This window comes from Callorhinchus milii, unplaced genomic scaffold (assembly GCF_018977255.1).
Source record: "Callorhinchus milii isolate IMCB2004 unplaced genomic scaffold, IMCB_Cmil_1.0 Scaffold11, whole genome shotgun sequence".
Taxonomy (NCBI): domain Eukaryota; kingdom Metazoa; phylum Chordata; class Chondrichthyes; order Chimaeriformes; family Callorhinchidae; genus Callorhinchus; species Callorhinchus milii.
This window is the reverse complement of record NW_024704752.1, coordinates 16,898,430-16,925,425: the sequence shown is the minus strand read 5'-3', so window position 1 is coordinate 16,925,425 and position 26,996 is coordinate 16,898,430. Positions and strand designations below refer to the sequence as shown.

The following is a 26,996-nucleotide window of genomic DNA, read 5'->3' as shown; positions in this document are numbered from 1 at the left end:
ACATTTCCGAACCTGTTTGTCAAATATTGTGCCAGTGTGTGCATTTCCTACTTTCACAATCGTATTTATCAAATTTTCATATATCATTTGTCAATTTTTTTTCGGATCTGCTTCAAACAGTTTGAATTTTAAGATAATATCCACTTGTTATGGATCTTTTTACCAAGAGGGAGAGTTATTCGCTACCCAGCTTGCCAATTCCTTTTTTTTAAATATTTATTTCTCATTGTGCAAAATAATAATAAATAATGATCCTGGCATTTGATATCGAGCCTTCACACATCTTCGAGACGTCTCAAAGCGCTTCACAGAATACACTGCAAAGTGAATTGACTGTGTATTTTGTGGGCGAAATATATATAGAATGCACATATTTCTACGATACCATTTGCTGACCTATTTCTTTTTCAAACATCCTTTCAATAACATGTCAATTTTTAAAGATCTGCAACTTTTAAGTGGTATAATATTGCCAATACGCAAAATGTCCTGTATCTCAGCAAACACAATCGCGTGGCTCCAGCTATAGAACGCTCACAAACAATGATTACAAGCTGTTCCAGTCCATTAAAGAAAGTAATTTAATCATTTTCTATTCTCCAGCAAAATCACATTCAGACAAATTTTATTGCCAGGCTATCTAAATAGTAAATAGTTATTATAGGCTCAAAATGAGTTTTGCTTGCCATGGGCAAACACTTTGCCTTTATTGTTGAGCTCTGTTACAGAAACAAGAAGTTAAAAAGGTTATAAAGACGCTATTAACATCATGTGACGTTCTTGACACAACTTAAAAGTGCTTAGTAATTGAAGGTTTTATTCAAAGTGTATTACCTCCTTATAAGGGAACAGTTAATGTAGTGCTGTAGGCTTTATTTTCTTGCAGCCTACCATTATCATCTACGTGCTACTGAATACAGTGAATGTATTCACTTGAGAACACAGGTCATTTTCATCGTCTGTTATGGACAGGGCAGTTAGAACAAAACGTCAATAAAAAGTGCTTTGAGACAGAGTGGGAAAAAAATACAACGTACCTTTGATACCTTTTTTTTTCCCCAACCCGTCTCCAATAGTTTTCCCGAGATATTTCTCTTTCATCAATTTGGCCTCTTCGAATAAATATTTCAACTGCCCACCGAAAACAGTTCTGTTTCCAAGCGATGCACTTTTATTTAAACTTTATGTAACAGATTATTGGAATCGCTGTAAATTATTCAAAACACAGTGCTCCTAAATCATGGTTCAAAGGGAATCTTTAAATATTGTAAGACTCGGTGTGGTTAACGGAAGTTGGTTTCCGATTTTAATTTGTTCAAAATTGAACTGCAAGTCTAAATATTTACCCAGTCATTATGAAACCGAAATACGGTGGGAATTCATGTGACACATCTAGTCATTCTCCCCTTGCTTTTGGTAAATGTAGTTGAATTGAAAAAAAATCTGTTTTCGGGATATGGGGCAAGGGCGGGTTATTGGACTTGAGGTACAGATCAGCCACGATCTAACAGAATGGCGGAACAGGCTCGAGGGGCTGAATGGCCTCCTCCTGTTTTTATGTTTCTATGTTACCAGTCCAATTTTTCACGTTAAATTTGCCACCAGTTCTTTGTTTATCTAGTGCCTTGAACAGTAGTCTTCAAGCTAATTTTTCCGGTGTCCATTTTTCATTAATATCATTGGATCAATGACAACCACACTGCTTTACACTGGTGTGTTTCAAGTGAGATTTACAGCTAAAGAAGGTCCTAATTATCAGGGCTTTGGTTTTGAGAGCTGAGGACTTGTCTGGATTTCCAAGCCTTGTTCAGGAGTTGGACAGACTGATCAACCGTCAAGCCCTGGATTACTGCAAAACTAATTAAACCCTAGGTTAACCCCATCACCTCCCCCCAAAGGAGAACTTTCTTTACTTCTAGGACGAAGTAGGTGACCATGTATCTCAACTCTGATGCTCTCCCCTTTCTGAGTGGAATGTCTGTTATCTTCTTATCCTATTTAGCTCCATAAGATTTTGCCTGTTATTTTTCTGCACTATGCTTTTTCTTGCAGCTCCATTGATAACTGTACTATACTGTAAACCATACTCCTAAACTATACTGTTTTCTTCTTTCACAATACATCTCCAAATAATTTCCACCAGCTACATTCTGCTTTCTATGTTACACTTTCTACCACACACTTTACATCTCAGGTATTTTTTTCTTTGTACGTTTAACCTCTCTTCCACACTATTTTATTATGCTATAATCAAAGAAAGCCCATTGAATCCAGTACCACTTCCTAAATTTAAGTGAACTACATTAATATTTCATTAATACATTAACTACATTAATAGCACCAAAACTTAGAAAGCTACAGAGTATTGAACTTACAGAGTATTGAACCAGTCAATGCTGGACCCACTTAACATTATGGCTGAGTTTACAATGAAGAATCACCACCACTTTCTTTTTTTAAGTTTCTGAAGAACAGAAAGTTTCTGCAGACGGAAAGCACACCAAAAACACCAATCAGAAACTCATTAATCCACGATCAGAACCTTGGATTTTTCCGAGGAAAGTTTGATTGAGGCCCAAATTACTTCGGACAATTTCCATCAACCTTTACATCCAAAGGAAAACTTTATTCACACACAACTTCTGGTATAAATGAATGCAACATTTAGTAAGGGTAAGTTAGGTTAGCCATGTGCCTTGCAGATGCAGAGTTCTACATACAGGTCCTTTGTTATGAATATAAATAGAAACATAAATAAATATAGCAAAATATACATGTCCTACGTGCATAAACTTCAATGGTCGTGGAATAAATGGTTTCCATTTACTCTGCACTTCATCAGCAATTTCAATAATAAAGTGGCATGAAATATTTAATCCACATTGGAAATTTTTAATGACTGCCACATTGAGACTCAAAAGATTATCACAGTTCTGTTGGTTTCCAACATCCACTGTTTCTATGCATTAATCAGAAATCATAATAAATCCACATGCTTCTTTTGACAGCACATTAGTCAAAATAGTTTTATATGATACTGACATTGACAAATGTGTTGCGAGTTAGAAGGGTCAATCATAAACTCATCAAATGCTTCATTTAATTTCTTAATTTAGACAAACACAATTTGTTTATGGGAAAGATATCAGGTGTTCTCGAATGAATAATGGCTATGAAACCAAACTCCATTAATCAGTCCATGATTACAGATGACTGTGCGTATTTATTCTAATTTCACTCATTTAAATCAACAAGGAAAACACGCACAGAATAGATACGTGGAATGCAGTTTCTGCGCTTTGAATCTTGAGGCGATAAATGTCTCACATTTACAAAAAAAATCATTTTGAAAATATATACGCGTTGCACAACGTACAATTATACTATGAAGTATAATTCAAATTTTTGCCTTGTCAGCGATTTTTTCTGTTGTAGCCACAAATGATTTAAGACTAAAGTCAACGTTCTCCAAGCAAGTTTAAATTTGAATAACTTGGTCAAGTTTGGTAATGGTACTGGACAGTGCAGGAAGAGGCTATACAGATATGGATGGTGGCCAGTTTGAATCTGGGCTGGGAAGCAGATGAAGTGTACCACTCCTGATCAGACCCAGACTCCCACAGAGAAGGGAGAATGTCAGATAAGGACACGATCCAACTAGTCTGTGATGCTCTTGCAGTCAAACAGCCAACCAGCAGCACTGATGGCTCACACCTAAATGGCTACGAGTGATGGAGGCAGACTGGCTCCTATGGAACCATACTCCAGTGCAAGGAAATAGCGGTCAAATGCCTTTGGAAGAAGAAAGTAAGGAGGTGAAAATTGTTGGTGAAAAGAAAATTAAAATGCAGAGCATATTGTTTCAGGTCAATTGCTCACAGTTTTCCACATGAATTAACACCATAATTCTGCCATCATCTTCATTGAAATTTTTGAGTAATCAGATCGTGCAAAATGCCAAAGTTATTGAGAAACAAGCTAAAACCTTCCTCTCACAACATTTGAGTGCAGTGAGGAAATGCATTCCATGTGGAGGTTACAAAGTTTAATAAACAAGCAATTTGAAGGCCCCTTGCTCAACAGGAGAGAGTATGAGGTAATTCGGCACTTTGCTAAGTTTATTTAACAGTAAAATGAGAAGCAAAATGTAAGATGAAGGGAAATGTTACTTTTAGTTAATAGTGAACAGAAACTCTCGAGGCTGAGAAGCAATCTGAGCTTTGACTTGAATCTTTTGAGGCTCACAAGTTAGCAAATTATACGAGACTCAGGAGAAATTTTCAAGGAATCGGAGAGGAATAATGTTTGAAACCAATACTTGTAAATGACTCCAGAATAAAGCTATATTGCTTCCTTAAAGAAAATCATAAAACTACAACTCAAATAAATCCCTCAATGTGACAAGAGATCTTTCAAGCCAATGGAGCTCAAGTTCCTCGACATAGACAAACTGGACTGTGAATTCCTGAATAGGAGCATTTGGATTTCACTGATTCAGACGTTCACATCAATAGAAACATCCAACATTGACCAAGGTGCAACTTGTACAGCTCCACTTAAATGAAAAGTCCATTGAATAAATGTTATTTACAAAATCAACCATATAAACTATAGAAGTTTTGTACAACAATTCGGCACAGAAATTGCCTACAAAATGACCAGCTTAATGACCAGTGGAGTCCTGTAGCTCAGTGTTTAGAGCACTCGCTTTGCAAGTGAGAGACCTGAGTTCAATTCCAGGCAGGTCAGGGCGAAACCTTGGGCAAGTTTCCTTACTCCACACAGAGCCTAATAATAATCCCTCCAAAACAAAACAATAATAAATTGGTCATTTTCAATCTACGACTGTTTGTGGGACATTGCTGTGCGCAATTGGCTGCCGCGTTCGCCCACATATATACAGTCAATTCACTTTACAGTGTGTTCTGTGAAGCGCTTTGGGACGTCCTCCCGACATGAAAAGCGCTATATCAAATGCAAGGATTATTATTAAGTCAACTTATGAGGAGGAACGCTACATTTTAATTCAGTGTCATTTGGTCTAAGGAGGGGAATGCTATCCAGTGAACCTGTCAGATTCAGCTATGATACCTTGCTCTGCTCGCTCATTTCCTCAATTGTTGAATAATAAATACCCTTCTGGCACAAGAGGTTAGTGCTTAAGGATCCACATCCCTGCAAGAGTTTGCACCTTCAGGTGAGGGGAGAAAAGGGAAGCAAAAAATAAACATTTAGAATATAAATGGAACTCAAGCTTGCATAACGTCCAGATGCATTTTTAGTACCACTCACTGATGGGAACGAAATGAGCTGAATAACAAAAAAAGCAAATGATTTACAAGCCTTCAATAAAATCAACCAGAACCTTGGGAAGCCATTGTTCGTACACAAATGGTGTCCAGTATATCTGAAAGTGACCAAGATGGACAAAATCCTTCAAAGTTTCAACTGTGAAAATACAATGTGCCACAATACTTTAAGAACAATGCACAAGTTACTGATGAAATACTACCCAGTAATTCTGAAAAACATTTTCTGAATAAACACAGAACATATCCAGTTGAGATAAGATGGTGCTGCAGTTCCGACCAGTTTATTATTATTTGAACATAAATCGGCCTTATCTAGATAACCACTAAATGCACTGACCATTAGGTTCTGTAAAACAGCTGGTCACAGATCCATACACAACAGAAATCATTAAATACTTAACTAAAGGAAAGTTACACAGCGACTCTCAATCAGTTTGAACAGTAATCACTGAGATGGCTGAACTAATGAAAAAAAATGGTTAGCGCAAGTCCTTAAACAGACCTGAGTGACAGAGTGACCTTTTCTTTTTCCAATGCTCCTGTTTTCTCACGACAGGATGGACCACTCTATAGCTAGCTGGAAAATGAAGACAACTCGGGTTAATTATCCCTAAAGCTCCATGAGAAGAAATACTGCCATGACATCATGATCAGTACACGCAGCACTTATAGCTTTTGAAGGAAATAATTGAAAGTGTGGCAGGTTATTGCCATCTCTGCTTTTTGGATCAGGCAGGCTGATTCACAAAACCAAATCAAATCGTCCAAGATACTGTCTGTATGTCAGTCTGCTTTCTATACGGTAGCAATGTTACTTTGCACTGAATATAGTTTTTCCAGACGCTTTGTCAAAATAATCCATAATCATTTTCTGGAGTATTTTAAAGGTTTAAATCTTCTGATACCCATAATAAAATATTAGGACGATCTCTTGGTCTACTGGAAAATAATAATAATCATCCTTGCATTTGATACAGCGCCTCATCGCGTCTTCGAGACGTCTCAAAGCGCTTCACAGAGAACACTGTAAAGTGAATGACTGTGTGTTTCATGGGCAAAATGCGGCAGCCAATTGCTACTGTCACCAGATATTTGATATTATTTCATGCCGTCTGTATTTTTATCTGTGTTATGACACCACCCATGTCATCTGATTTATTTTCTAACATTCTTGATGCCCTGTGGCTGCACACCTGCCCTCGGGAAGAGGGAGGTCAGAGAGTCAAATGACCTCCATGCACTAATAACAGCATTCAAACCACCTCCCAGCTCAGGAGAGCTGTCTGATTCCCTCTCCCTTCCTGTGGAGAATCTCTTCCGCAGCAGCTGAGATTGGGAATTTCATGTTTGGAGAATCAACACATTCCTGCAATCACCTTCCAGTTGTCAAGTTGGTCACACAATACTCAGTCGGCTCAGACAGCAAATAAAACATTGACCTGAATATTTTGTATTTACTGCATTAAAACAAAATTGTAGAACTATTCATTCATCTATCGGGCCTTATCATGTTGGGATGTTTCCAAGTGTCTTACAATCAATTACTGTCGACGGCAGTGATAGTTTTTGCAGCAAACAAGCCAGCCCTTTGCATCCAGGGTGTCCTACAAATACCAATGAGGTCAATCTGTTCGGCAGGATATTAACTAACCTTTTTTTTGATAAGTTTCAAGAGATCTTGAAGATCCACCTGAAAAGGTAGATGAGTCCTTGGTTTTAGCGTCTTATCTGAATGACGGCAGCTCCATCTTTGACAATGTAGCACAACCCCCACACCCCACTCCTCCCATCATACTGCACTGAAGCATCAGCCTGGACTGTGAACTCATATCAACAAGATAAGCTATCCATAAAGATAACTGCAAGCAGTTGATTAACAGTTACAATGCAGTTGCAGTTTGCTTATTATCTTGTGGATCCACCAAAATCCATTACTATCTTCCACTCGCAACCCTGCACAATCTAGCAGGTGCACCATACAGAAAGATTGGGTTGTGGAGAAGGGAGGTGTGTGTTTCTCAAACTATCTCTGCAGTAGTAAAAGCTTAGATACAAAAAAATAAAATCATCATAATAGTGTGGACCACTGAAAGATTGAGTACCGGATAGTTTTATATTATAATTTCTTTGAGCTACAGAGGTTTGGCCGTCGGAATCTGTGCCTTCCCCATATTGATGGCAAATTCAGCACAAGAAATGCAAGAGCTTCGTTATGAGATGCAACACATAACCAGCATTTAAATGTTTCAAAGATAAGTCGTACTTATGGATCCAATACTCACTGAAAATGTAAAATATTTGGGGGAGGAAATAAAAAATATATAATTACATATTCTAATTTTGATTAACAGTCAAAGGTGTAAACCCACAACCAACTCCAGGCAGAATGAAGATACTGCACGTGTTTTCTTATGTTATTCTCGCACTGAGAGAGAAAATCCCATTGTGTCAGGTCCTTTGCTGCTGCTTACAGAGTGTACACACTGAACACTCTGGTTTGTTCATTTTGAATGGAGTATTTTATTTCTGTATCGAAAATATATCTCTGTGTAATCAGAAGCGAAAGCGAAATGCGTTTGATGGCCTGTAGGACAACAGGTAACTGGAAAATTATGGTATGAAACAGAGGCCATAAAAACAGACATGGTATTTTTAATCAATCGGTCTGTAAGTTATCAGGTAGTTAACAAATGGCTTGAATCTAGTGAAACCCTGATAAAATAAGTTGATCTTTATCGCATTGCCCACTTGATTCACAGATTGATTTGGAAAGGGATCTTGCCGTGCACTTTGGGAATTTCGTGCCATTTCCACCTCACAGAAAGAAAAAAATATTGAGGATATTCAGAAAGGAAATTCATTTTGGTAAAATTGTCAACAAGAAAAGATCTGAATTTAAACCTCATCTCTCAAGTACAATTCTTTGCCAAAGTGATCAAATGAGTTAAACACATATGCCATGAATATCATGAAAAGTACACACAGACCAATCAAAACTCTTCAGCAACAAAAATAATACTGAAATTAGAATATTGCCAAAAGGCAGATTTTCACACTTTTCACATATGTAGCCACCTGTCAGTAATTTTTTTGTTCTCCATATCTTCCCACATACAGATTGGCTGAATGGGATCCTCTTTTATTTTTTAAAACAGTTCTTATAATAAGCCTAGGCCCCTGAAAGTAAAGAGTGATCCAATTAGTTCCACCAGAGTAAAATGATACAGTCTATGTATGTGGTCTCTTCTGCCACATCTGTCATGGGCCATTTCGAAGTTCAGACTCCTGCAGAGTTTGGATCACTTAATGCTCTTATTTACTGTGTAGGCATTAGGGAAAACCCAATGACTTTCTTTTCTTAAATGAATTAACCGCAGACAAAAAAATTATCTTCCAAATAAATGCACATATGCCAGCGAAGAAAGAGAGCTCCTTTTAATGTACAATTAAACTGCCGGAACTGGGTTTTGTGCGACAGCAAAGTTATGAACGTGACACAGAAATGACATGACGAAAATGTAGTTTAAACAGCATTTTACAAATGTTAAGAAAAAATAAGCGCCTACATTTTATAGGTTCTAAATTAACTTATTCCTCAAAGTTTAACTAAGGCATGCCGGGAAATAAATCACTAACACCCTCATAGTTTGGCAGCTCTAAGTGACAGAAGCTCCACTAAATCCTCTGTTTACACTGGGGATTAACAAAGTAGATTTGAGAAGCAAACTGAACTGTCCATGGTCAAGGGAACCTGCTCTCCGTCAACCCATGGGGCATAAGAACAAAGCATGGGCCTGGCAGGAAGTGACCCATAAATACATCTTTACAGTGGATTTATACAAAGAAAGTCTGCCTGTCAGAAACCCCATATGACCATTAACTGGCCTGCAAGGGTTGCCAGGAGGCCTAATTACAGGTCTACAGAGTCTAATAACAAAAGCTGAAGAGCTTTAGCCTAGGGATGATCTGCTTCATACTGACTTGAGAGAGTCCATATAGTGTGACATAAGAAAAGGGCCCAGCTTTAAACCTCTCGAGGGACACAAAACAGAATGCAACACCAAGTAGCCATGTGCAACTCAGCTTTGTACAAGCTTATGGCACCAGATTCATAACATTAACATTCAACTTCTGCGTGCTTAACATCTGCTTAGAAAAAGGCAGACTATCTGTATCATGTCCCCCAATACATTTCACTTTGTTACTGGCGCAAAACAAGGGAACAATGTTAAGTGATACATCTCTACCCATTTTTTTATCATTTTGATTTTTTTTTCAAGTGCACCCGTTCGTTTGCAGCAGTTTGGTAGACTTATTTTTTTAAAAATTTGTTTGAAAAGGGGTGAAAAATGCTGCTATCGCTTATTTGAGCCCATCCACACACGAATTGAAAGAACACATTGGAAATCGAGGGAAGAAAAATATTCAAAATACCCTCAACAACAACAAAATTACATTTATAGAGCGCCTTTCATGTCGGGAGCACGTCCCAAGGCGCTGGACAGTTAGGGGTCGGGACCTGAGCGTGGGGGAAGGGTGGGGTAGAGGTGAGGGAAGGCAGAGAGGTGTGAGGGCGCCTGAAGGCACGATCGAAGAGGAGGGTCTTGAGAACGGCCTTGAAGGAGGCAAGGGAGGAAGCGAGGCAAAGGGATTGTGGGATGGAGTTCCAGAGTGTGGGGTCAGAGAGGCTGAAAGCCCGGCCACCGATGGAGTCAGTGGAGTCGGGTGAGGGTGGGAGTGGTGGGGGCACGGAGCCTCAGTAATTTATTAAGTTACATAGCACGGGTATAGTTATTGTGACAATTTCCTACATCTCCCTCCACCCCACCCCCCTCCCCACCTCAAAAGTAAGACGAATGCTCAGGGGGTGAAATAACATGATTTTACAATGCTTTATATTGCTGTGCACAAATTGGCTGGTCCATTGGCCTATCAAGTACACAATCATTTCGCTTTACAGTAGATACCGCGAAGCACTTTGCGACGTCCTCCCAACATGAAAGTGCAATATCAAATGTAAGGATCAGGAATATTTATCATTTGCACCAAAACAATTGAATATTGGTGCTGAAATATTCTCAACTGACTGCTGGCACCGTGGACAAGGCTAAGGATTCACCAAGGAGATGTGGAAAATATTTCACGAGTGACTGACCTTGTAACTCAGTGTAAGTGACGTACACAAGCCATTCACAAATTAAATACAATTCTACAGAAATGCATAGCACTTATTTATACTGTCAGTTTGAAACATTTTAGGGCCTTTTAAGACCCTGCGTTATTAAACATTTAATTAGTCCCTTTAAATTGGGGAGGTAATGAGTGGAAGAATTCAGGGTGACATTATGTGTGGTCAGACTTTGTTCTGGAGATCTTTTTCAGTGTGGTTCTGGTGTTTGTGTAGGGAGAATGTAGATGATTCCTTTGTCGGGGAGGCCTGTTTTTTGCAATTAGTGGCTGAGCGGCAGAAGGCATCACTCAGATTTTCCTTCTTGTATGGCTTCTAATATCTGCAATCCAGAAGCGTAGTCGAGATCTCTTTGCGTTCAATACTTTATTGTCTTGGTTCATTCTCTTCCCTGTTATGTTCTGTGCATATTGCTTTCATTTGTTTATGCACTACAATTCAATTGGTTAGGAGTCAGTTATTATAATAATAATCCTTGCATTAATTTGATACAGAGCCTTATCAAGACTTCGAGACATCTCAAAGTGCTTCATAGAATATACTGTCAAGTGACTTTACTGTGTATTTTGTGGGTGAAATGCAGCAGCCATTTGCGCACAGATCACTGATTTAAGCTCGTACTAGTGACTTCATTTTGCCATTGTTGGTTTGGGATGTCATTGCATTCAGGTTATTTTAACGCAAGACAAACCAAATGCCGAACAAGTTGCAGTCTGTATAAATTTTATATTGAACCCAAACTATAAGAGTGACTGGATCACACCTGCATAATGTGGAGTACTCTTCTGAGGCTGAGATGAAGGTGTATTGTTTGGGCGGAGTAGAGAGCTTTACTTTGCAACTGGTTCTATTGTACATGATATGGGAGTTCTTGAAGCAAATAGTGAGCGACAAAATGGAAATGTGTTCTGCTCCCAAGCTCTGACATTCTTCAACGAAGAGCAGAAATTTCACCTGAACACTTCTCATTCAAAATGAACAAATGAACATCCACCTGGTTTAGGGATCTTAATGACTCTCTATATTTTCAGGCTATATTTAATGATTGAAACCAAGACCTGAATCACTATGTCAGCATTCCCCTAAAAGCCAAAGCATTTTTAATGAAGCATCAAAAATTATCATATTCATGAAACAACAACAGGTTTATCTCCCTTCATCAAAACACAATCTGGGACATTCAAATTCATTTTAATCATGATCTGAAATCTTAAATGAGTAAAATCTATCAATGGAGTGGCGAGTACTGTATTCATTTGATTCTTTGTGGTTTTCAACAAAACAGCTACAAGGAAGGAATAGAGAAAATGTTTGCTTCTTTAAGTACATTTTAATTGTTGCTTAGATACTGCTGATTTCCATATTTGCCAAATGCTGGAAGAAAATTCCAGTTTTACCTTTGAAATAAAATGCCAAATTAAGTCATTATATGTCTACACGCTGTGCATTCCTAGAAATGTAGTGAAGCCTCAAAGTAAATCCATTAACAGTGATAACCGAGGAGAAAACATTTTTTAAAAAAAATTGGAACAGCTTCCTGTTTCTCACAAAGAAATTATGTGAAACACACAGAGCGATCCTCTGCCTCAATTTTTCACTTTAAAAATAAGGTGCCATGCACTATATATTTCATTTGAATCACACCGTTTCTGGACTGGGATGATATATAACCCAGAGTACCGTTATTATATTTTGGAGAGTAAAATTAAAAAATAAATGGTGACAGCTCAGTGGAAACTAAACAAATCATACCATTCAGCTCACATCCGTCACATCTACTTTATAATTATACACTTCAAAAATGCATTAAAGACACTGCGAGCTATATGCAGTATACAATTTGAATCTTGAACTGGCTGCAGTTCCTTTACACCTTATTGACAGTTTTTTGCAGATGCAATAAAATATACTTCAAAAAATTCAGCCAAAACACTGAAAAATAAAATCTGGTGCGTACAGCTGTTTGAAAACACAAAGTTTCTCCTAAGATGTTACTTCATACCACTATTGCCAGTTCTTGGTATCGTTGAAAGTGCAGTTACTTTCACTGATGGGAATTAAAAGAAACATAACAAAGAAAGGTATTGTTGAAGCAAAACAAACAACATTCACTGAATCTTGCTCAAGGTACCAAGTTTTGCAAGTATCACTATAGTGATACATAAATTAAATGCAATTTATAAGGAGATTAACATGAAATACATGATTAATCAAAAGCTCCAAAATGATGTTACTAAAAACTGTAAGAATCAAAGGATCCTAGCAAGTCCAAAGAGAAAGCACAAAGGTTATTATTAACAGAGGTAGTGTATAAACTACTTACAGAGGCAATGTATAAACTACTTATTTATATTAGAACAAAGCTAAAAAAATTCCTTTTCAAGTGAGTGTCCAATAACAAAACACAAGCCTAAGACAAACAGAATATATCATTTTGTTTGCAGATGGTTAGAGAACTGATAGATCTTAATTAGATCTGTTAAAATGTAAGTTTAATATTACAGATATAGATACTTAGAGTTAATAGTCTCAGGAGCATAAAATGCAAATTTGGCATGAAACTTCATTCCAATTTTGCAGAAAAACAAACTATGATCAAATCAACACATTTACTTACTCTGTTTTTTTCATTTTGCTTTCCTGTGGTCTGAGAAATATGAATGAATACACGATGATGGCACAGTAATTCAGAACTATGCAGATGCATAATTCACCACTCCCTTCTCCCATGGATTGTTCAATGCATCAACAAATTGACTCAATGAAATGTGCCATGCTTACTTGGCACATTCCTGGAATTAAACTGTGCCCGATGGTGATAATTCATACCCTCAAAATAGGAAAGCCAAGAAATAAAACAATAAGATGTAATAAAAATTTGCCAAAAGGCTTGACATATCATTTTGGGAAACAACCTAAATGTTACGACAACCAAAAATGGTACACAAAGCAATACATTACAAACAGAGAAAAGTATAGGATGTTGTAAGTCTTGTTTAAAAATATTTGAATAAAACATTTCTACATCTATACTGTACACCCCTAGCTGTTGGATTTGCTTTATGTCACCATATATAGTGTAAAGAAGAAATATTGAAAATACATTTAGTTGTCTTGCTTCTGCAAGATAAAATTACGCAAAGTAGACCTTAAATGGACTTTTCTAAAAAATGTGCTTTGCAGGAAACCAATTTAAGATTAAAACTTTTACTTTTGTGCTTAAGAGTGAAAATAATAAATCAAATGAACCATTTGATCCAGAGTTCCCAAATGAGATGACTCACACCAACACCCATCTGTATCGGTCAACACGAGATGCGCTTTTTCAATGGGTGGATAAAGAACTCAACTGGTGCGCAATTACTCATCTTTATGAAATCATATTTTAAAAATTCTTCACTCTCCAACCTTGAGCTCTATGCAGCAAATACAAGTTGCTACGGCACCATCCAGAACCAATGTCATCTGCAAAATTAACAAGTCCCCAAAAAAGCTCTTTTCATCGAAGTCTATTGGTAGACAGTCTCGCTGATCTCAAGCATTAAACTTACAGAAATGCCAATTCACTGAAGCCTTACTGTACATTATTGCTCAATTGTATTGCAGATCTGTTGTCAATTTCAACAAATAAAAAAGAAGAATCTTACATCTCTTTTGAAATGTTTTAAAAGTACCATCTGGTCATGAAAATAATGGAAAATTAACTTTTTTAAAAAAAAACAGCAGGATTAGATAAAGGGAGTTGTGAAGTTTTGTTGTATTTTTTACTTACCATTTTTATACACAAGCTAAACAATTACTGTATGATTCTAATTAGGCACTTGTCCACATTCCTTACAAATTTAGTTTGAATAAGCACCACAAAGTGCCAAGAAATACAAACAAATCAGGGCAATCAAAGAATGAAAATGAATCCCAAATTTCACGTCCATTTTCGGTTTTCAGAAAGAACAATGATTGGGGCGAATTGTGTTTTAAAGGGGAAAATATTTATTCAAGGGTTCTTTTTCGGTGAAGCAACATTTATATTTACAATTAGAAGAATAACAAAAAGGAGCGGGAAATGTAAACTTTGCCGTTAAGGAAAAAAATGCTGATGTAATATGCGTGTGAGGGAAGAGGACCTCACACACTCTTATTTGATGCATGATATTTTAGGAATAAATAGAAAGCATTGGGACGCTTTAATCCCATCGCCTACCAGCAGCCTGGAGTACCAACTGTAGTCTTGCTTTGGCCTGTTCAGCGGGGGGCTGCAAAACAACAAAGAGAGAATCCACATCAACTAAAACAGGTTTCTATATTAATGATGAAACAGTCCAAGGGATTTTCATTAGGAAGACACAAGAGAACAACTCTGCGCTACAATGCACAATTAATGTGCAATCAAAAAAACGGCAAAACTACTAGAAAAATAATATGAAAAGCAGGTGGAACCCTTTGGTCTTGTGCCTGCCATTGGCTTGGATGACTTATAAAGTGAAACTCTTGGTGCGTCGAAAAACATTAACGAGATACCATAAATTAGCATACACATCACCAGTTAGTCTTCACCCTTTGGCGTATTATTCTTCTACTTTAACAGTTGGGTTTGCAACCGAGTTTTTAATTTTCACATAATCCTATTACGAAATACTAATAATATTTTCGGGAAATACTCTTGTAATAACTGACCCGTAATGACTCGGATGACAAATTAAATTACATCTAAATATCATTAATAGTATGTATCTGACTGCTCGTCCAGAATTAATCTCCCTTCCCCAAAATTCTTTCCACCACAAATTACACTATTTGCAACTAAAAAAAAAGTACATTTAATTTTCATGTGTAGACTGGAGTGTTGCATCTATGATAATACAATGATGTTTCAACTAATAAAAAAGATGTAAAGTTTGCTTTAATTCTTTGTAGTTTGGGATCATTAGATTATTTCAGAGGATTTGCATATTCAGTTCATACATATGTGCCACTATAGCTCCATGTAATCCCGCTCTGCAAAGACATTTTCACATTTGCATAATCCTTCAAAGACATCAACCTCCTCCTCCCCCACAGAAATCCTCAGATTTAACATTATGTCTTCAAGTACCAATCAAAATAATACTTCCTGCAAATTTCTGTAATGCAAAATACATACTCTACTGCATATCATGGTTTAGTTAACAAATCGAGAACATGGAAAAAATATACAGCTTTAAAAATATCAGCATGTAAATCCGAAAGATCTGTGCACACACGGTTTTCACAGATAGTCTTACATAGCGGACTTTTATGTCGCATTTAAACTGTGTTTAACCAAAAATAATATCTAAGGTTCACTAATTTTTGTCATCTTTTTTTACGGTTTCTTTGTGTATATTATTTTCTTTGCTGGAAGAGCAGGGTGCAAGCAAGTGCATGGAACTAACTGTAAGGAGGACAGATGTCTCACAAATGTGACACTGCGGTGCCAGAAAGCAGGCAAAAAGACTGCTGTGTATCAATGGGTCTGCAGAAACCCTGGTTCATCAAGTGGCACAACATTTCAGCGTCTGTAAATAAGAAACAGTGTTCAAAGCAACAAAACTCTCTGAGAGAGATAGAGAGAGAGTTCCTTCAGCAAAAGTAGTATTAAGATTCACAGCTAGTACCTCGTGCAGTTAATGCTGAACTGATACCAAATGACAACATGCTGCAGCTGAAGAGCTTTTGTCTCCAGCCTAAACTTTAGGTTAATACAGAAACAAATAAGCTCGTGGCATCTTGTTCTGGCGTGGGGTGCGTAATTTTCTTTTAAAAAAGAAATGTGCATTTGGGGTTTTGCCACCTTTCCGATGTGGACATAATGCGACTGTGGAAACTCTCATGGATCGACTTGTAATAACAAAATACCTATTTTATATGTTCCTGAATGCTTCAATAGCATTATATCAACAACAAATTACATTTGTACAGCGTCTTTCACGTCGGGAGGATGTCCCAAGACGCTGCAATATTTTATTGTTAGCACATGTACAAATATTAGTTTTAAAAGGAATATGAGAGCTCCTTTGTACCCGTACGTGGCACAACTATGCATCAGTTAAAGAGAAACAGCAGGACTTATTCTCTTTTCTTAAAATGAAATGCTTCTGTGCATTTTACCAGGTGGTAAGTAGGGAAAAGTTTAATCAATAGAGAACATATTAATGAAACAAACAGTTTCGAATGGCTCTTTCACTGTGGATAGAGAGCCCTCTTAATACACAAAAATGTAAAAAAGGTGATCTGAATGTGGTGTGCCTGAATATTAAATTACAAATACACCTTCAAAACTGAGACTGCGGTAAAATACATTAACACCATTGTAGTTTGGGAAAATTTGATTAGCGGGCTGATATTTTATCTTGCGACGTGCACGGTGCCAGATGGTACGTGCCGGTGTGAGGAAGATAAGGATTTACAGTGAGTGGTGACAGCAAGTTTTTTTTCCACCATCCTTTTCAGGCATAAAGATAAACCAAATTGTGCAACTAAGTCTGCAGCCACACCATTTGGTTTCGGAAAAATCAATTCCCCTTCCAAAGTGCCAGGTAATATTTCAGATCACTCAACCTGATTGTAAATCCGTGCCCTTCGCCAAGCGTTGCTTTTGTACCCGAGATATTTTAGGAAAAGTTACTGCCAGGATTTAAATATCAGCCAATTTTCAGCTTTCAAACAATCATCGCTTCATATGTTCTTTTGGTTATGGCTGTTTGTTAAAAAGAGGTTATTTGCTCAGCCTCCATTCCTGAGGATCAATCAACCAAGATTTGCAAATAATGGTCTTGATTCAAGCCTGCTTTCTGTGTCCTGTTTGTGTAATGTTCCTGCAAATATCAAGTTTATTTTGAGAAGAAAAATTGGAATGTAAATGATCTTTCATCTTGTCAATACCCAACATACAACATGTTCACTTTGAAAATGGTGAGTACAGCGGCACAAACTGGGGTTTGGCAGCGAGGAACCTCACTGCCAAGACCACTTTGACACTAATAACAAATGCAAGGCTTGTTATTTTTACAATATACATTTATATAGCGCATTTCAAGCCAGGAAGACGACACAAAGTCCTTATCACTGCTGGATGGGCATCAAAGCTGGAGGTGGCAATTAATAAATGGAATGGGTTACCAGGAAGGGATGTTCAACGTGGTGGTGGGTATTTTGGTTGAATCTTGTTAAGTCTTCAGGATATTTAAAATGTGGTACTGAACTCCAAATCGGTGGGAAAAAAAACATTCTGTCAAACCATCATAACTTCACCGAGGAAAAACTACTGTCAAGAATATTTGGGGAGGACAAGTTTGCAGGGCTATGGGGAGAGAGCGAGGGAGTGAGATTGATTTGGAAGCTCGATTCAAAGAGCTGGCACAGACACGATGGGCCGAATGGCCTCCTTGTATGATTCTATACAGGCCGGTGTCGTCAATCCCAAAGGAAAACTGCAACCCAGGCCTTCCCACCCTCACAAGCAGAAAAGGAAAGCATTTTAACAAGAACCGAAAACAGATAATGAAATCCTTGACTGTCCAACGCTTTGAGATGCCCCGGAGAGAAATGCACTACATAAATCAGTTTATTGTTGGTTAAAAATTACAGCTATTAATTTCACAGAAGAAAAAAAAACTGTTTCCACAGCATTGTGCTCAAATTCAAAATGAACACAATCTGCTAGAAATACTACAAGTGCACTGTATTCCAAACCAACCTATTCTGTTTCGAGTCAGTTAAGGGAGAATGGCCATGAAGGTAGTTGTGAGATGCTAAATAAAAACTGAGGACTTATGACAATGTCTGTATGATCTTTCTGTGTTTGTGTTTTAATAAAAAGCAAACACTAATAGAAAGAAAATTTGAATGTCAACCTTTAGAACGTCATTCATACAGTGCATGTTATAGTAAGAATGTAGCAGATATTATTTTGCATAAATTTCATTTACAAAACAGTGAACTTGTCATTGAGTCAGATTTCAGCAGCTGTGAAGAAACATAATGACTTATTTTTGGTGTAAAACTGTCAACCTTATGATGTCTTTTGTATAACCAAATCACACAGCTTTCTTAAACTCTTAGTGTGTATACAGCACATCCTTCAGAACTTCCTGTCAAATAAATGAACAAGATATTTAAACATAAAACCAGAATCTCTTGAAAAAAATCCCTTTATAAAAGGTCTTGGGAGGGAAAATAAAAACAATCCAAAACATCAGGACGCAGAAGTCATGGAATCGTGCTGATTCATTGCAAACTAAAAGCTTCATTTTAAATAAATGCAATTATTGTATTTATGCTATTTTGGTGCTGGTGTAATTCATGCTAAAATTCATCGTTGTGCATTTTTTACCGTGGTGATAATTCGGAAATTGTACCAAGGGCCAAGTTAGTAATCACACATCCACTCATATGCTGAAATCACAAACCAAGTAGTTATTTGTTTCATAAATATTGTCTGCTGCAAGTCACCCGTCAAATTTGATGAGAATCCAAGACTTGAAGATGTACAATAGGATGGGTAAGATAGGACTTAGAACGCTCGTTTGTGAAGTACAACTGTGAAATACCCAGTGAATTATTTTTTTGAAAAGTTATTGAGTTGCCCACATTGCTTTGTAAAGATATGCAAATAAGACACATAGACGATTCTAATGTCTCATTTATGTTGCTCAAGTGATTCAGTATTGCTTCCAGCAGCAGAGAGATTTGGGCAGGAAACAGGATTTATATTTCCCGCTCCACAATCGCTCTTGCCGCTGGTTACTAAAGAGCTGGGCGTGCAACCAGATCTTTAACAACATTAAAAAGATTAAGTACGTTCCAATGGAGAGAGCTTTCGAATTGAATCAGTGCCTTTTAAAGGCAACGTCTCTGGCATTAATCAATACAAAAACAATGCAGAATTGGTGCTAACTGTAGAAGAAGAAAACTGTTCTCATGCTCCTTCCAAGGCCAATTCAAGGGAGGCCTCTACTGACCTCTTACCTCTGATTTTCCCCAATTCTGAATGAGGCAAATACCTGATCCTATTACAGTGGAGTCCTGTAGCTCAGTGGTTAGAGCACTCGCTTTGCAAGTGAGAGAGCTGAGTTCAATTCCAGGCAGAGGGCGAAACCTTGGGCAAGTTTCCTTACTCCACATAGAGCCTAATAATAATCCCTCCAAAACCAAAAACAATAATAAATTGGTCATTTTCAATCTACGACTGTTTGTGGGACATTGCTGTGCGCAATTGGCTGCCGTGTTTGCCCACAAATATACAGTCAATTCACTTTACAGTGTGTTCTGTAAAGCGCTTTGGGACATCCTCCCGACGTGAAAAGCGCTATATCAAATGCAAGGATTATTATTATTATTATTATTATTAAATAACCCAAACTAACTATACTGCTAAAATAGGAAAATTGCAGTTTACCTGTGCGTTCCTATGACCTACAAATGTCTCTGTGCTATGCTACTGCATTAAATAATTACTGGGACTTGCACAGGAATGTGCACACAATAGTGAAAGCGATGCATCTTACCAGTACGTGGCTTGAATGGGGAAAAGCATAGTGCAGAAGAATACAATCCTTCGCTCATTTGCAAATTATAATCTTAATATAGTTCAGAGCAGTGTATGTGAACTTTGTGGTCACGTACGAATGCAAGGAAACACACTGATTTTCCCAGCTCAAAATATAATAAGTGCACATCAGCCTTCAAGCAATGTTTCCAGTCCAGACTGACATCCACAAGGCAGAAAATCCTAAAATTTGCCTAAGGACAAACAACCAGTCTGACAGGCACAGTAAACCTCCTTGTAGAAGCTTTAATTAGGGATACCATAATTTGGCAAAAGTAAAAACCTCTTGCATGAGCATCTGTGCACGTATGCCTCTACATCCTGTTTTTTGCAGAGTTCAGAGGAGACAAGATATAGAATTTTGAGTTAAATAACTGATTTCTAAATACGTGACTTTTTTTCATCAGTTAAATAAACTCCAAGGGACAAAAGGCGAGCCGATCTGTCTTAACAATGGGATTTGGAAGTCCTTGTGGAGTGGAGTCTTGCAGCTCAGTGGTTAGAGCATTCGCCTCGCAAACGAGAAACCTGGGTTCAATTCCTGGCAAGGTGAAATGTTGGGCAAGTTTCCTTATTCCACACGCCTCTGTTTACCTAGCAGTAAGTAGGAACCCGATTGTCAGTCAATTGGCGGATCAACAACAACAACAAGATTGCATTTATAGAGCGCCTTTCACGTCGGGAGGACGTCCCAAGGCGCTGGACAGTTGGGTCGGGACCTGAGCAGGGGGGAACTGGTCTGGGTGAGGGGAGGGAAGGGAGAGAGCGAGGAGGGGGTAGAGAGTCGAGAAGGGAGGTGAAGGCACGGTGAAGGCATAATAATCCTTAAAAAAATAATAATTTGGTCACTCAATCCACGACTAGTTGTGGGACACTGCTGTGTGCAATTGGCTGCCGTGTTTTGCCCACAAATATACAGCCAATTCATTTTACAGTATATTCTGTGAAGCTCTTTGAGACGTCTAGAAGATGTGAAAAGCGCTATGTCAAATGCAAGGATTATTATCATTATTATTATTATTGCAGGGGAATCATGTCAGTGGAGAAGGAATTTTTGCCACTCGGCTCCCAAAGTGATTTCAGTGTGGTTCCAGCTGGACAATCGAGGGAAGTTTAGTAGCACCTCATACTGAAAGGCTACAGTTAAATCCACCTAATACTGACTTTGGGTATTACCTCATTCCTTGGATCCTGCCAACCTGTGAATTTGTTGTCATGTTGTATGCAGGTTGAAGCAGCATAATACTGAAATATTCAAAAACCTTGCTTTAACTAGCATTGATAAGAATGAATGATTTCACTGGGGAAACACAAGAGATGGGCTTGTACAACAGCCAATGATCTGTAAGTTCTCACACATGATCGGTTTGGATGAAGTTGGCCCTTTGGCCTCTCTGATCTCATCCTTCCAGAATACCCACCTTACTTCCTCCCACAACATCACACCCAGTGGACTGGCCTCAACCACCCTCCCTAGCAACTTGTTCCAGTCATTAATTATCGTCTGGGTAAAGACATTATTTACATAGCACCATATGCTGGTCCTGACTATAGGCTCAGCAACATGCCAATTAGCAACCAATTGTTGCATCGTGTCTGCATAAGAAGCTGGATGTATCAAAGAAAAAAAACTGCTGGGTCTCCAATTTGTATCTGTACCTGTCTAACAATAAAAAATATCAGCACAGGAACTGAGTAAATATTGGTGCAAAGGATATGTGACATCTACATCAGTAGAATGTATGCCAGGTAGTTCCATAACAATAGCAAAAAAAATGTAGATAGATAGATGCATGACCATTAACACTCTGTATGAAATCCTTCCGACTGTATACATGTATGTATAGATGTCCACACATGTGGCATATAAAGAAAAACTTGCACCAATAATCATGCAACGTGATGGTGTAGCATTGGATCACAAACAAACACACACACACATCAGAATCACCTGGTCACCACGTCAGCTAAAGATTTCAAACTCAAACACTGCCACTTGAAATCGCTAATCCTTAAAAACAAGATTCTGCGTCCTTACCACTTGTTTACTCAACTACTTCCTTTGTCGCTAATTCTAACCAACAGCTAAAAATAAAAGCCATTAAGAAAGAGGCACACAGATTGTCATTTGCTACATATGTTTATTTTGCTTACCATGGACAATAATTATAAGTTCAGTGTTAACATGTGGTTACGGACAGTTATAGACTAATTCATTAATAAACAACAAGCTTCTAATTATGTTCTCCGTGGGACAGAGTTTGCCTTCCAGCGCAAGCTCCAGCTGGATCTCCGCTCACATTTCATTTCGAGCTGCATGCAGGCTTTGCCTCTAATTACAGATTCAACCTCCAAAGCACCAGCTTTGTATTTAAACCTGTAACAGGAGCGTTACCTTCTAATAACCCGCAACAGAAAATGATCACATTATTAGCACATAATCATCACGAGATGATGCTTGAGATATTTCAACTAATCATATTAGTGTTGCGGCTACAGTGGCACAGATGATCAGCACTCCACCTGTGTTTCAATCACTCCCTAGTCAACTCCCTGAAGTGGCTATTTGGAGACTTTTTTTTAAAAAAAGGAACTGTATAGGTTTTCCCCCCATTGTAAAATTCACCATTCTCCTCTTCCTCGTGCAAAACGTAATAGCAGGTGTCAATTGGGTTAGGAAACAATTCAGCTGATCAAAGAACAAATTCAACAAAGACAAATAGGATCAAAATTCCTGTATTAACATTTCATAGAATCACAGAATTATATAGCACAGAAGGAGGCCATTCCACCCATCGTGTCTGTGCCAGCTCTTTGAAAAGAGCTTCCAAATCAATCCCACTCCTCTGATCTCTCCCCATAGCCCTACAAACTTGTCCTCTCTTAAAAGTTGTTATCAAATCGGCTTCCTCCAACCTTTCAGGCAATGCATTCCAGATTCGAACAGCTCGCTGCGTAAAAAACTGTCTCCTCACTTCCCCTCTGTTTCTTTTAACAACTATTTTAAATTGGTGTCCTCGGGTTACCGACCCACCCGCCAGTGGAAATAGTTTCTCCTCATTCACCCTATCGAATCCCCTCATAATTTTTAAAACTTCTATTAAGGCTCCTTTTAATCTTCTTTGCTCCAAGGAGAATAATCCTAACTTCTCTCGCCTCTCCTCATAACTGAAGTCCCTCATTCCTGGTACCATCCTGGTCAATTGCCTTTGCACCTTCTCCAATGCCTTGACATCCTTCCTAAAGTGTGGTGCCCAGAACTGAACACAGTTTCTAGCTGAGGCCTAACCAGTGTTTTATAAAGGTCCATCATAACTTCCTGACTTCTGTTTTCTATCCCCCTATTTATAAAGCCTAGTATCCAGTATGCTTTTTTAACAGTGGCAGATGTCGAACAATTAACAAATATAAGCCTATCTTCGATTCATTTAAGGTTTGCTAGTGGGTGTCATACCATTAGAAACCAAACCATTAAGAGTTTGATATTGGGCAGATATATATATCTGTATATAAAAACAAGGAATTTTACAGATACTTTTTCTGTCTAATTCTAAAATGCTCTCACTTAACCTTTAGTCGGGCTTGAAGCTTTTCACTAAAACACAGTCTCTTACACCTTTACTATACGTGACAAATTCTAAAAATGTTGCTAGAAATGTGGTGATTCACATCTATTTCATATTCTGTCAACATGATGTTTTTGAAATGTTACAGGAGTATTTTCTGTACATATCAATGGAAGGGATGTTAATGCAGGGGATTTGCTTCCACTTAGAACACTGCTTCGAACAGTATAACACAAGGGCACAGATTATATTCTTCAGATGCACCACTGTTTGATCATCAATTTGATCAGAAAATCAACCTCCTAGTGGTGGTTTTGCAGGGAGAGTACTGCATTGTATCAGCGCCTTCTCATTCATCTCAGACAAGAGTGAAACTATACATCTAACATTGATTGACACAGAAACCACATTGTGTAATCCAACATGTTTAGACTAGATCAGGGATGCATCTCGACTTCCCACAGAAACCATCCTCGACCTGCTATTTTATTTCCCCTCAAACGATTATCCTTGAGTCTGATGGATGTGAACTTGGCGCTGAATTTCTGAACAGTTTTGTGCTACAAACTTGTGTCCATTGAGCTTGAACTATCCAAACATATTTTACTTTGACGTGTACCGTGCCTGGAACCCTCTCCCTCAATCCCTCCTCCTTGCCCCCTCCCTCCCCACCTTCAAATCTTGCCTAAAGACCTTCCTTTACAGTCACCTGCCTCTCCCTCTGGCTTGTTGACAGACTCCGACAGTGTGTAGTGCTCCGGGACACTACCCCGGGTGAAGGGCGCTATATGAACCCCTGGTAGAGCGAGAAAACAACACGTGCGAACTCCACCTGAAGAGATTTGAGAGAGTGAAAGACAGTCCCATTGATTCACTGTAACACACAGTTTCCTGGATGATTATGTTTTGATCGATGAAAACAATACCACAACTCAGTCTCATAATAATCCCACTGCAGTAAATAACATAAATAAGTACTTCTTTCAGCTAAAGATTTGTCAAGTGCCGAGTATTGGATGACACGAGACTTGCTGCTAAAGATAACACAGGATAATATTGCTGATCAAAATTGGTTTAGAATTCCAAAATGTTACTTGCATCCCAATGTTGTTCTTTTACCCGTTACGCAAAGTACCTGACTTGGCTTGAAGTATTTTCCAAGTCACCTCACTGCCTGTTAGTTTGGAAATGCATTCTATGAAATGGCACTGTGCTTAGCAGTGCACCATATTTTTAATCCTAAATTGCACTAAATGGATGTGGTGGGAATTAGCAATTAAACCTGTCCAAACATTTGAATGCCTCGGGCACAGATGAATTTCTTCCTTCAGATCAATGAGAACAAGATTTATTCCCTGTAATCATTAAGTTTAGCAGCAGCTCAGCAGCACAGTGGTAAACAGCAACTTGCACACAAATAGATCTGATCTCAAAACTGTTGGTAATGGAATACAGGTATCTTCGGACACCATATACCTACCTTACATGAGAATGACTCAGTAGAAATTAGATTAGAAAGGGCTCAAGCCCCTTCATTTTCACAAATGCAAGTACATTTACACCCTTACACAAAACAGTTCATGTGAATGCTGTTTAAATGGCTTATTTATGCACAATTAATAATTATTTATAGCGCCTTGGGACGCCCTCCCGATGTGAAAGGCGCCATACAAATGTAATTTGTTGTTGTTGTCATTGTGTCCTTTGGTGAGCGCATCCTCTTTGGACAACAATATCACCACACGTTCTGATTTGATGGTTATATTTTTGTAACATTGGGACAATTTTCACAAATGTTAAAATTCAAATACAAGATCATTAATAATAAATATAATCCTTATAATAATCCTTGCATTTGATCTAGCGCCTTATCACATCGTTGAGACATCTCAAAGCACCTCATAGAATACACTGTAAAGTATAGTGACTGTGTTTTGGGGGCGAAACCCGACAACCAATCGCTCACACTAATTGCACTGAAACCAAAAATCTCTGAATGCCAGTTTCACATGAAATAAACAATTTGAAGACCTGTGGGCCAGTATTGATATCCAATTTGTAATACTCACCCCCATTTGCCCCTGATTTATCAGTTCAATACAGTAAATGAGACACAATTCATATTCTAATCCCCCGCCCCAACCACCCTACCATCGGTGGCCGGGCCTTCAGCCTCACAGCCCCGAGGCTCTGGAACTCCATCCCCCAGTGCCTTTGCCGCTTCCTCCCTTTCCTCCTTCAAGGCCGGTCTCAAGACCCTTCTCTTTGACCGTGCCTTCAGCTCCCCTCTCGACTCTCTACCCCCTCCTCGCTCCCTCCCTTCCCTCCCCTCACCCTGACCATTTCCCCCCAATGCTCGGGTCCCGACCCAATTGTCCAGCACCTTGGGACGTCCTCCCGACGTGAAAGGCGCTCTATAAATGAAATCTTGTTGTTGTTGTTGTACAGTTCTTCAAAATTGATCCTCTATGTATTCTATTAAAACGTGATTCCAAAATGATCTTATAGTGCAAATGACTACAAAATGTGGTGATTCATTTTAATGCCCTTTAACACAGGGAAGCAATTTTTACACCCATGCTAATTATGAAGCCTTTATCAAAAAGGCAAACAGGAGATAATAATAATCATAATCTTTGCATCTGATGTAGCACCTTTCACATCAGGAGAACGACTGAAAGTGCTTCACTGTAAAGTGTAGTGACTGTGTAGTTTTTTTGCAGGAGAACATGAGGTAGGATGCATAATCTGGATGCTTTTCGGGGATGAACAAAGCTATTATCAAATGAGGGTCCTATTTATTAGCCACTTCCAAACAAAGAAAATCCTTCATTGGAATACTAAATCTTTTGCCCCTGAAAAGAATTGTTCAATAATATGAACTCATCGTTGCATTTGTAACTAAAAACTGGTAATTTCAATAAGGTTTCTAAATTAAACCTTTCAATCCACTCCGCACAGCACAAAAAAAGCCCATCTCTACTAAAAACACTTTACCGGCAGAGAACAGCTTATTCCATTGCATCTCTCCGAGTACGAGTAGGTGCATAATAATATAATTTATATTGCCTAAATGTTATTTTAGCCGCTTTGCACCATTTCTCAAACTTCATGACCTTTAAAATTTGCCAAAGTTTTATTTCCCCCTTATTATTCTGAACAGATTTCATTACACATTTTAAATGTAAACAACTCTGAATAATGATGTGGACGGTTGTGTGATTGTTGCTCTGACATTTGCGCATGAAGCCGAGATGGAAACCCAGTGCATTAATTTACCTCTCATCTTCAGTAACTGCGCTTCTGTAAAAAGTTTTACACTCAACTCACATAAATCATGTAGAAGAAAAATGAGAAAATCTGGT

The 26,996-nt window shown here is 38.3% G+C and overlaps 1 protein-coding gene across 5 annotated transcripts in view; it reads right to left on the bottom strand.

The window, feature by feature from the left end:
• Window positions 1-26,996, bottom strand: part of rsrc1 (arginine/serine-rich coiled-coil 1) — a 157,867-nt gene that overhangs the window by 53,847 nt on the left and 77,024 nt on the right. For all 5 annotated transcript variants that reach the window (XM_042338941.1, XM_042338942.1, XM_042338939.1 and 2 more), the window contains 1 exon segment: window positions 14,702-14,753. In XM_042338941.1, coding sequence (XP_042194875.1) covers window positions 14,702-14,753 — 52 coding nt within the window.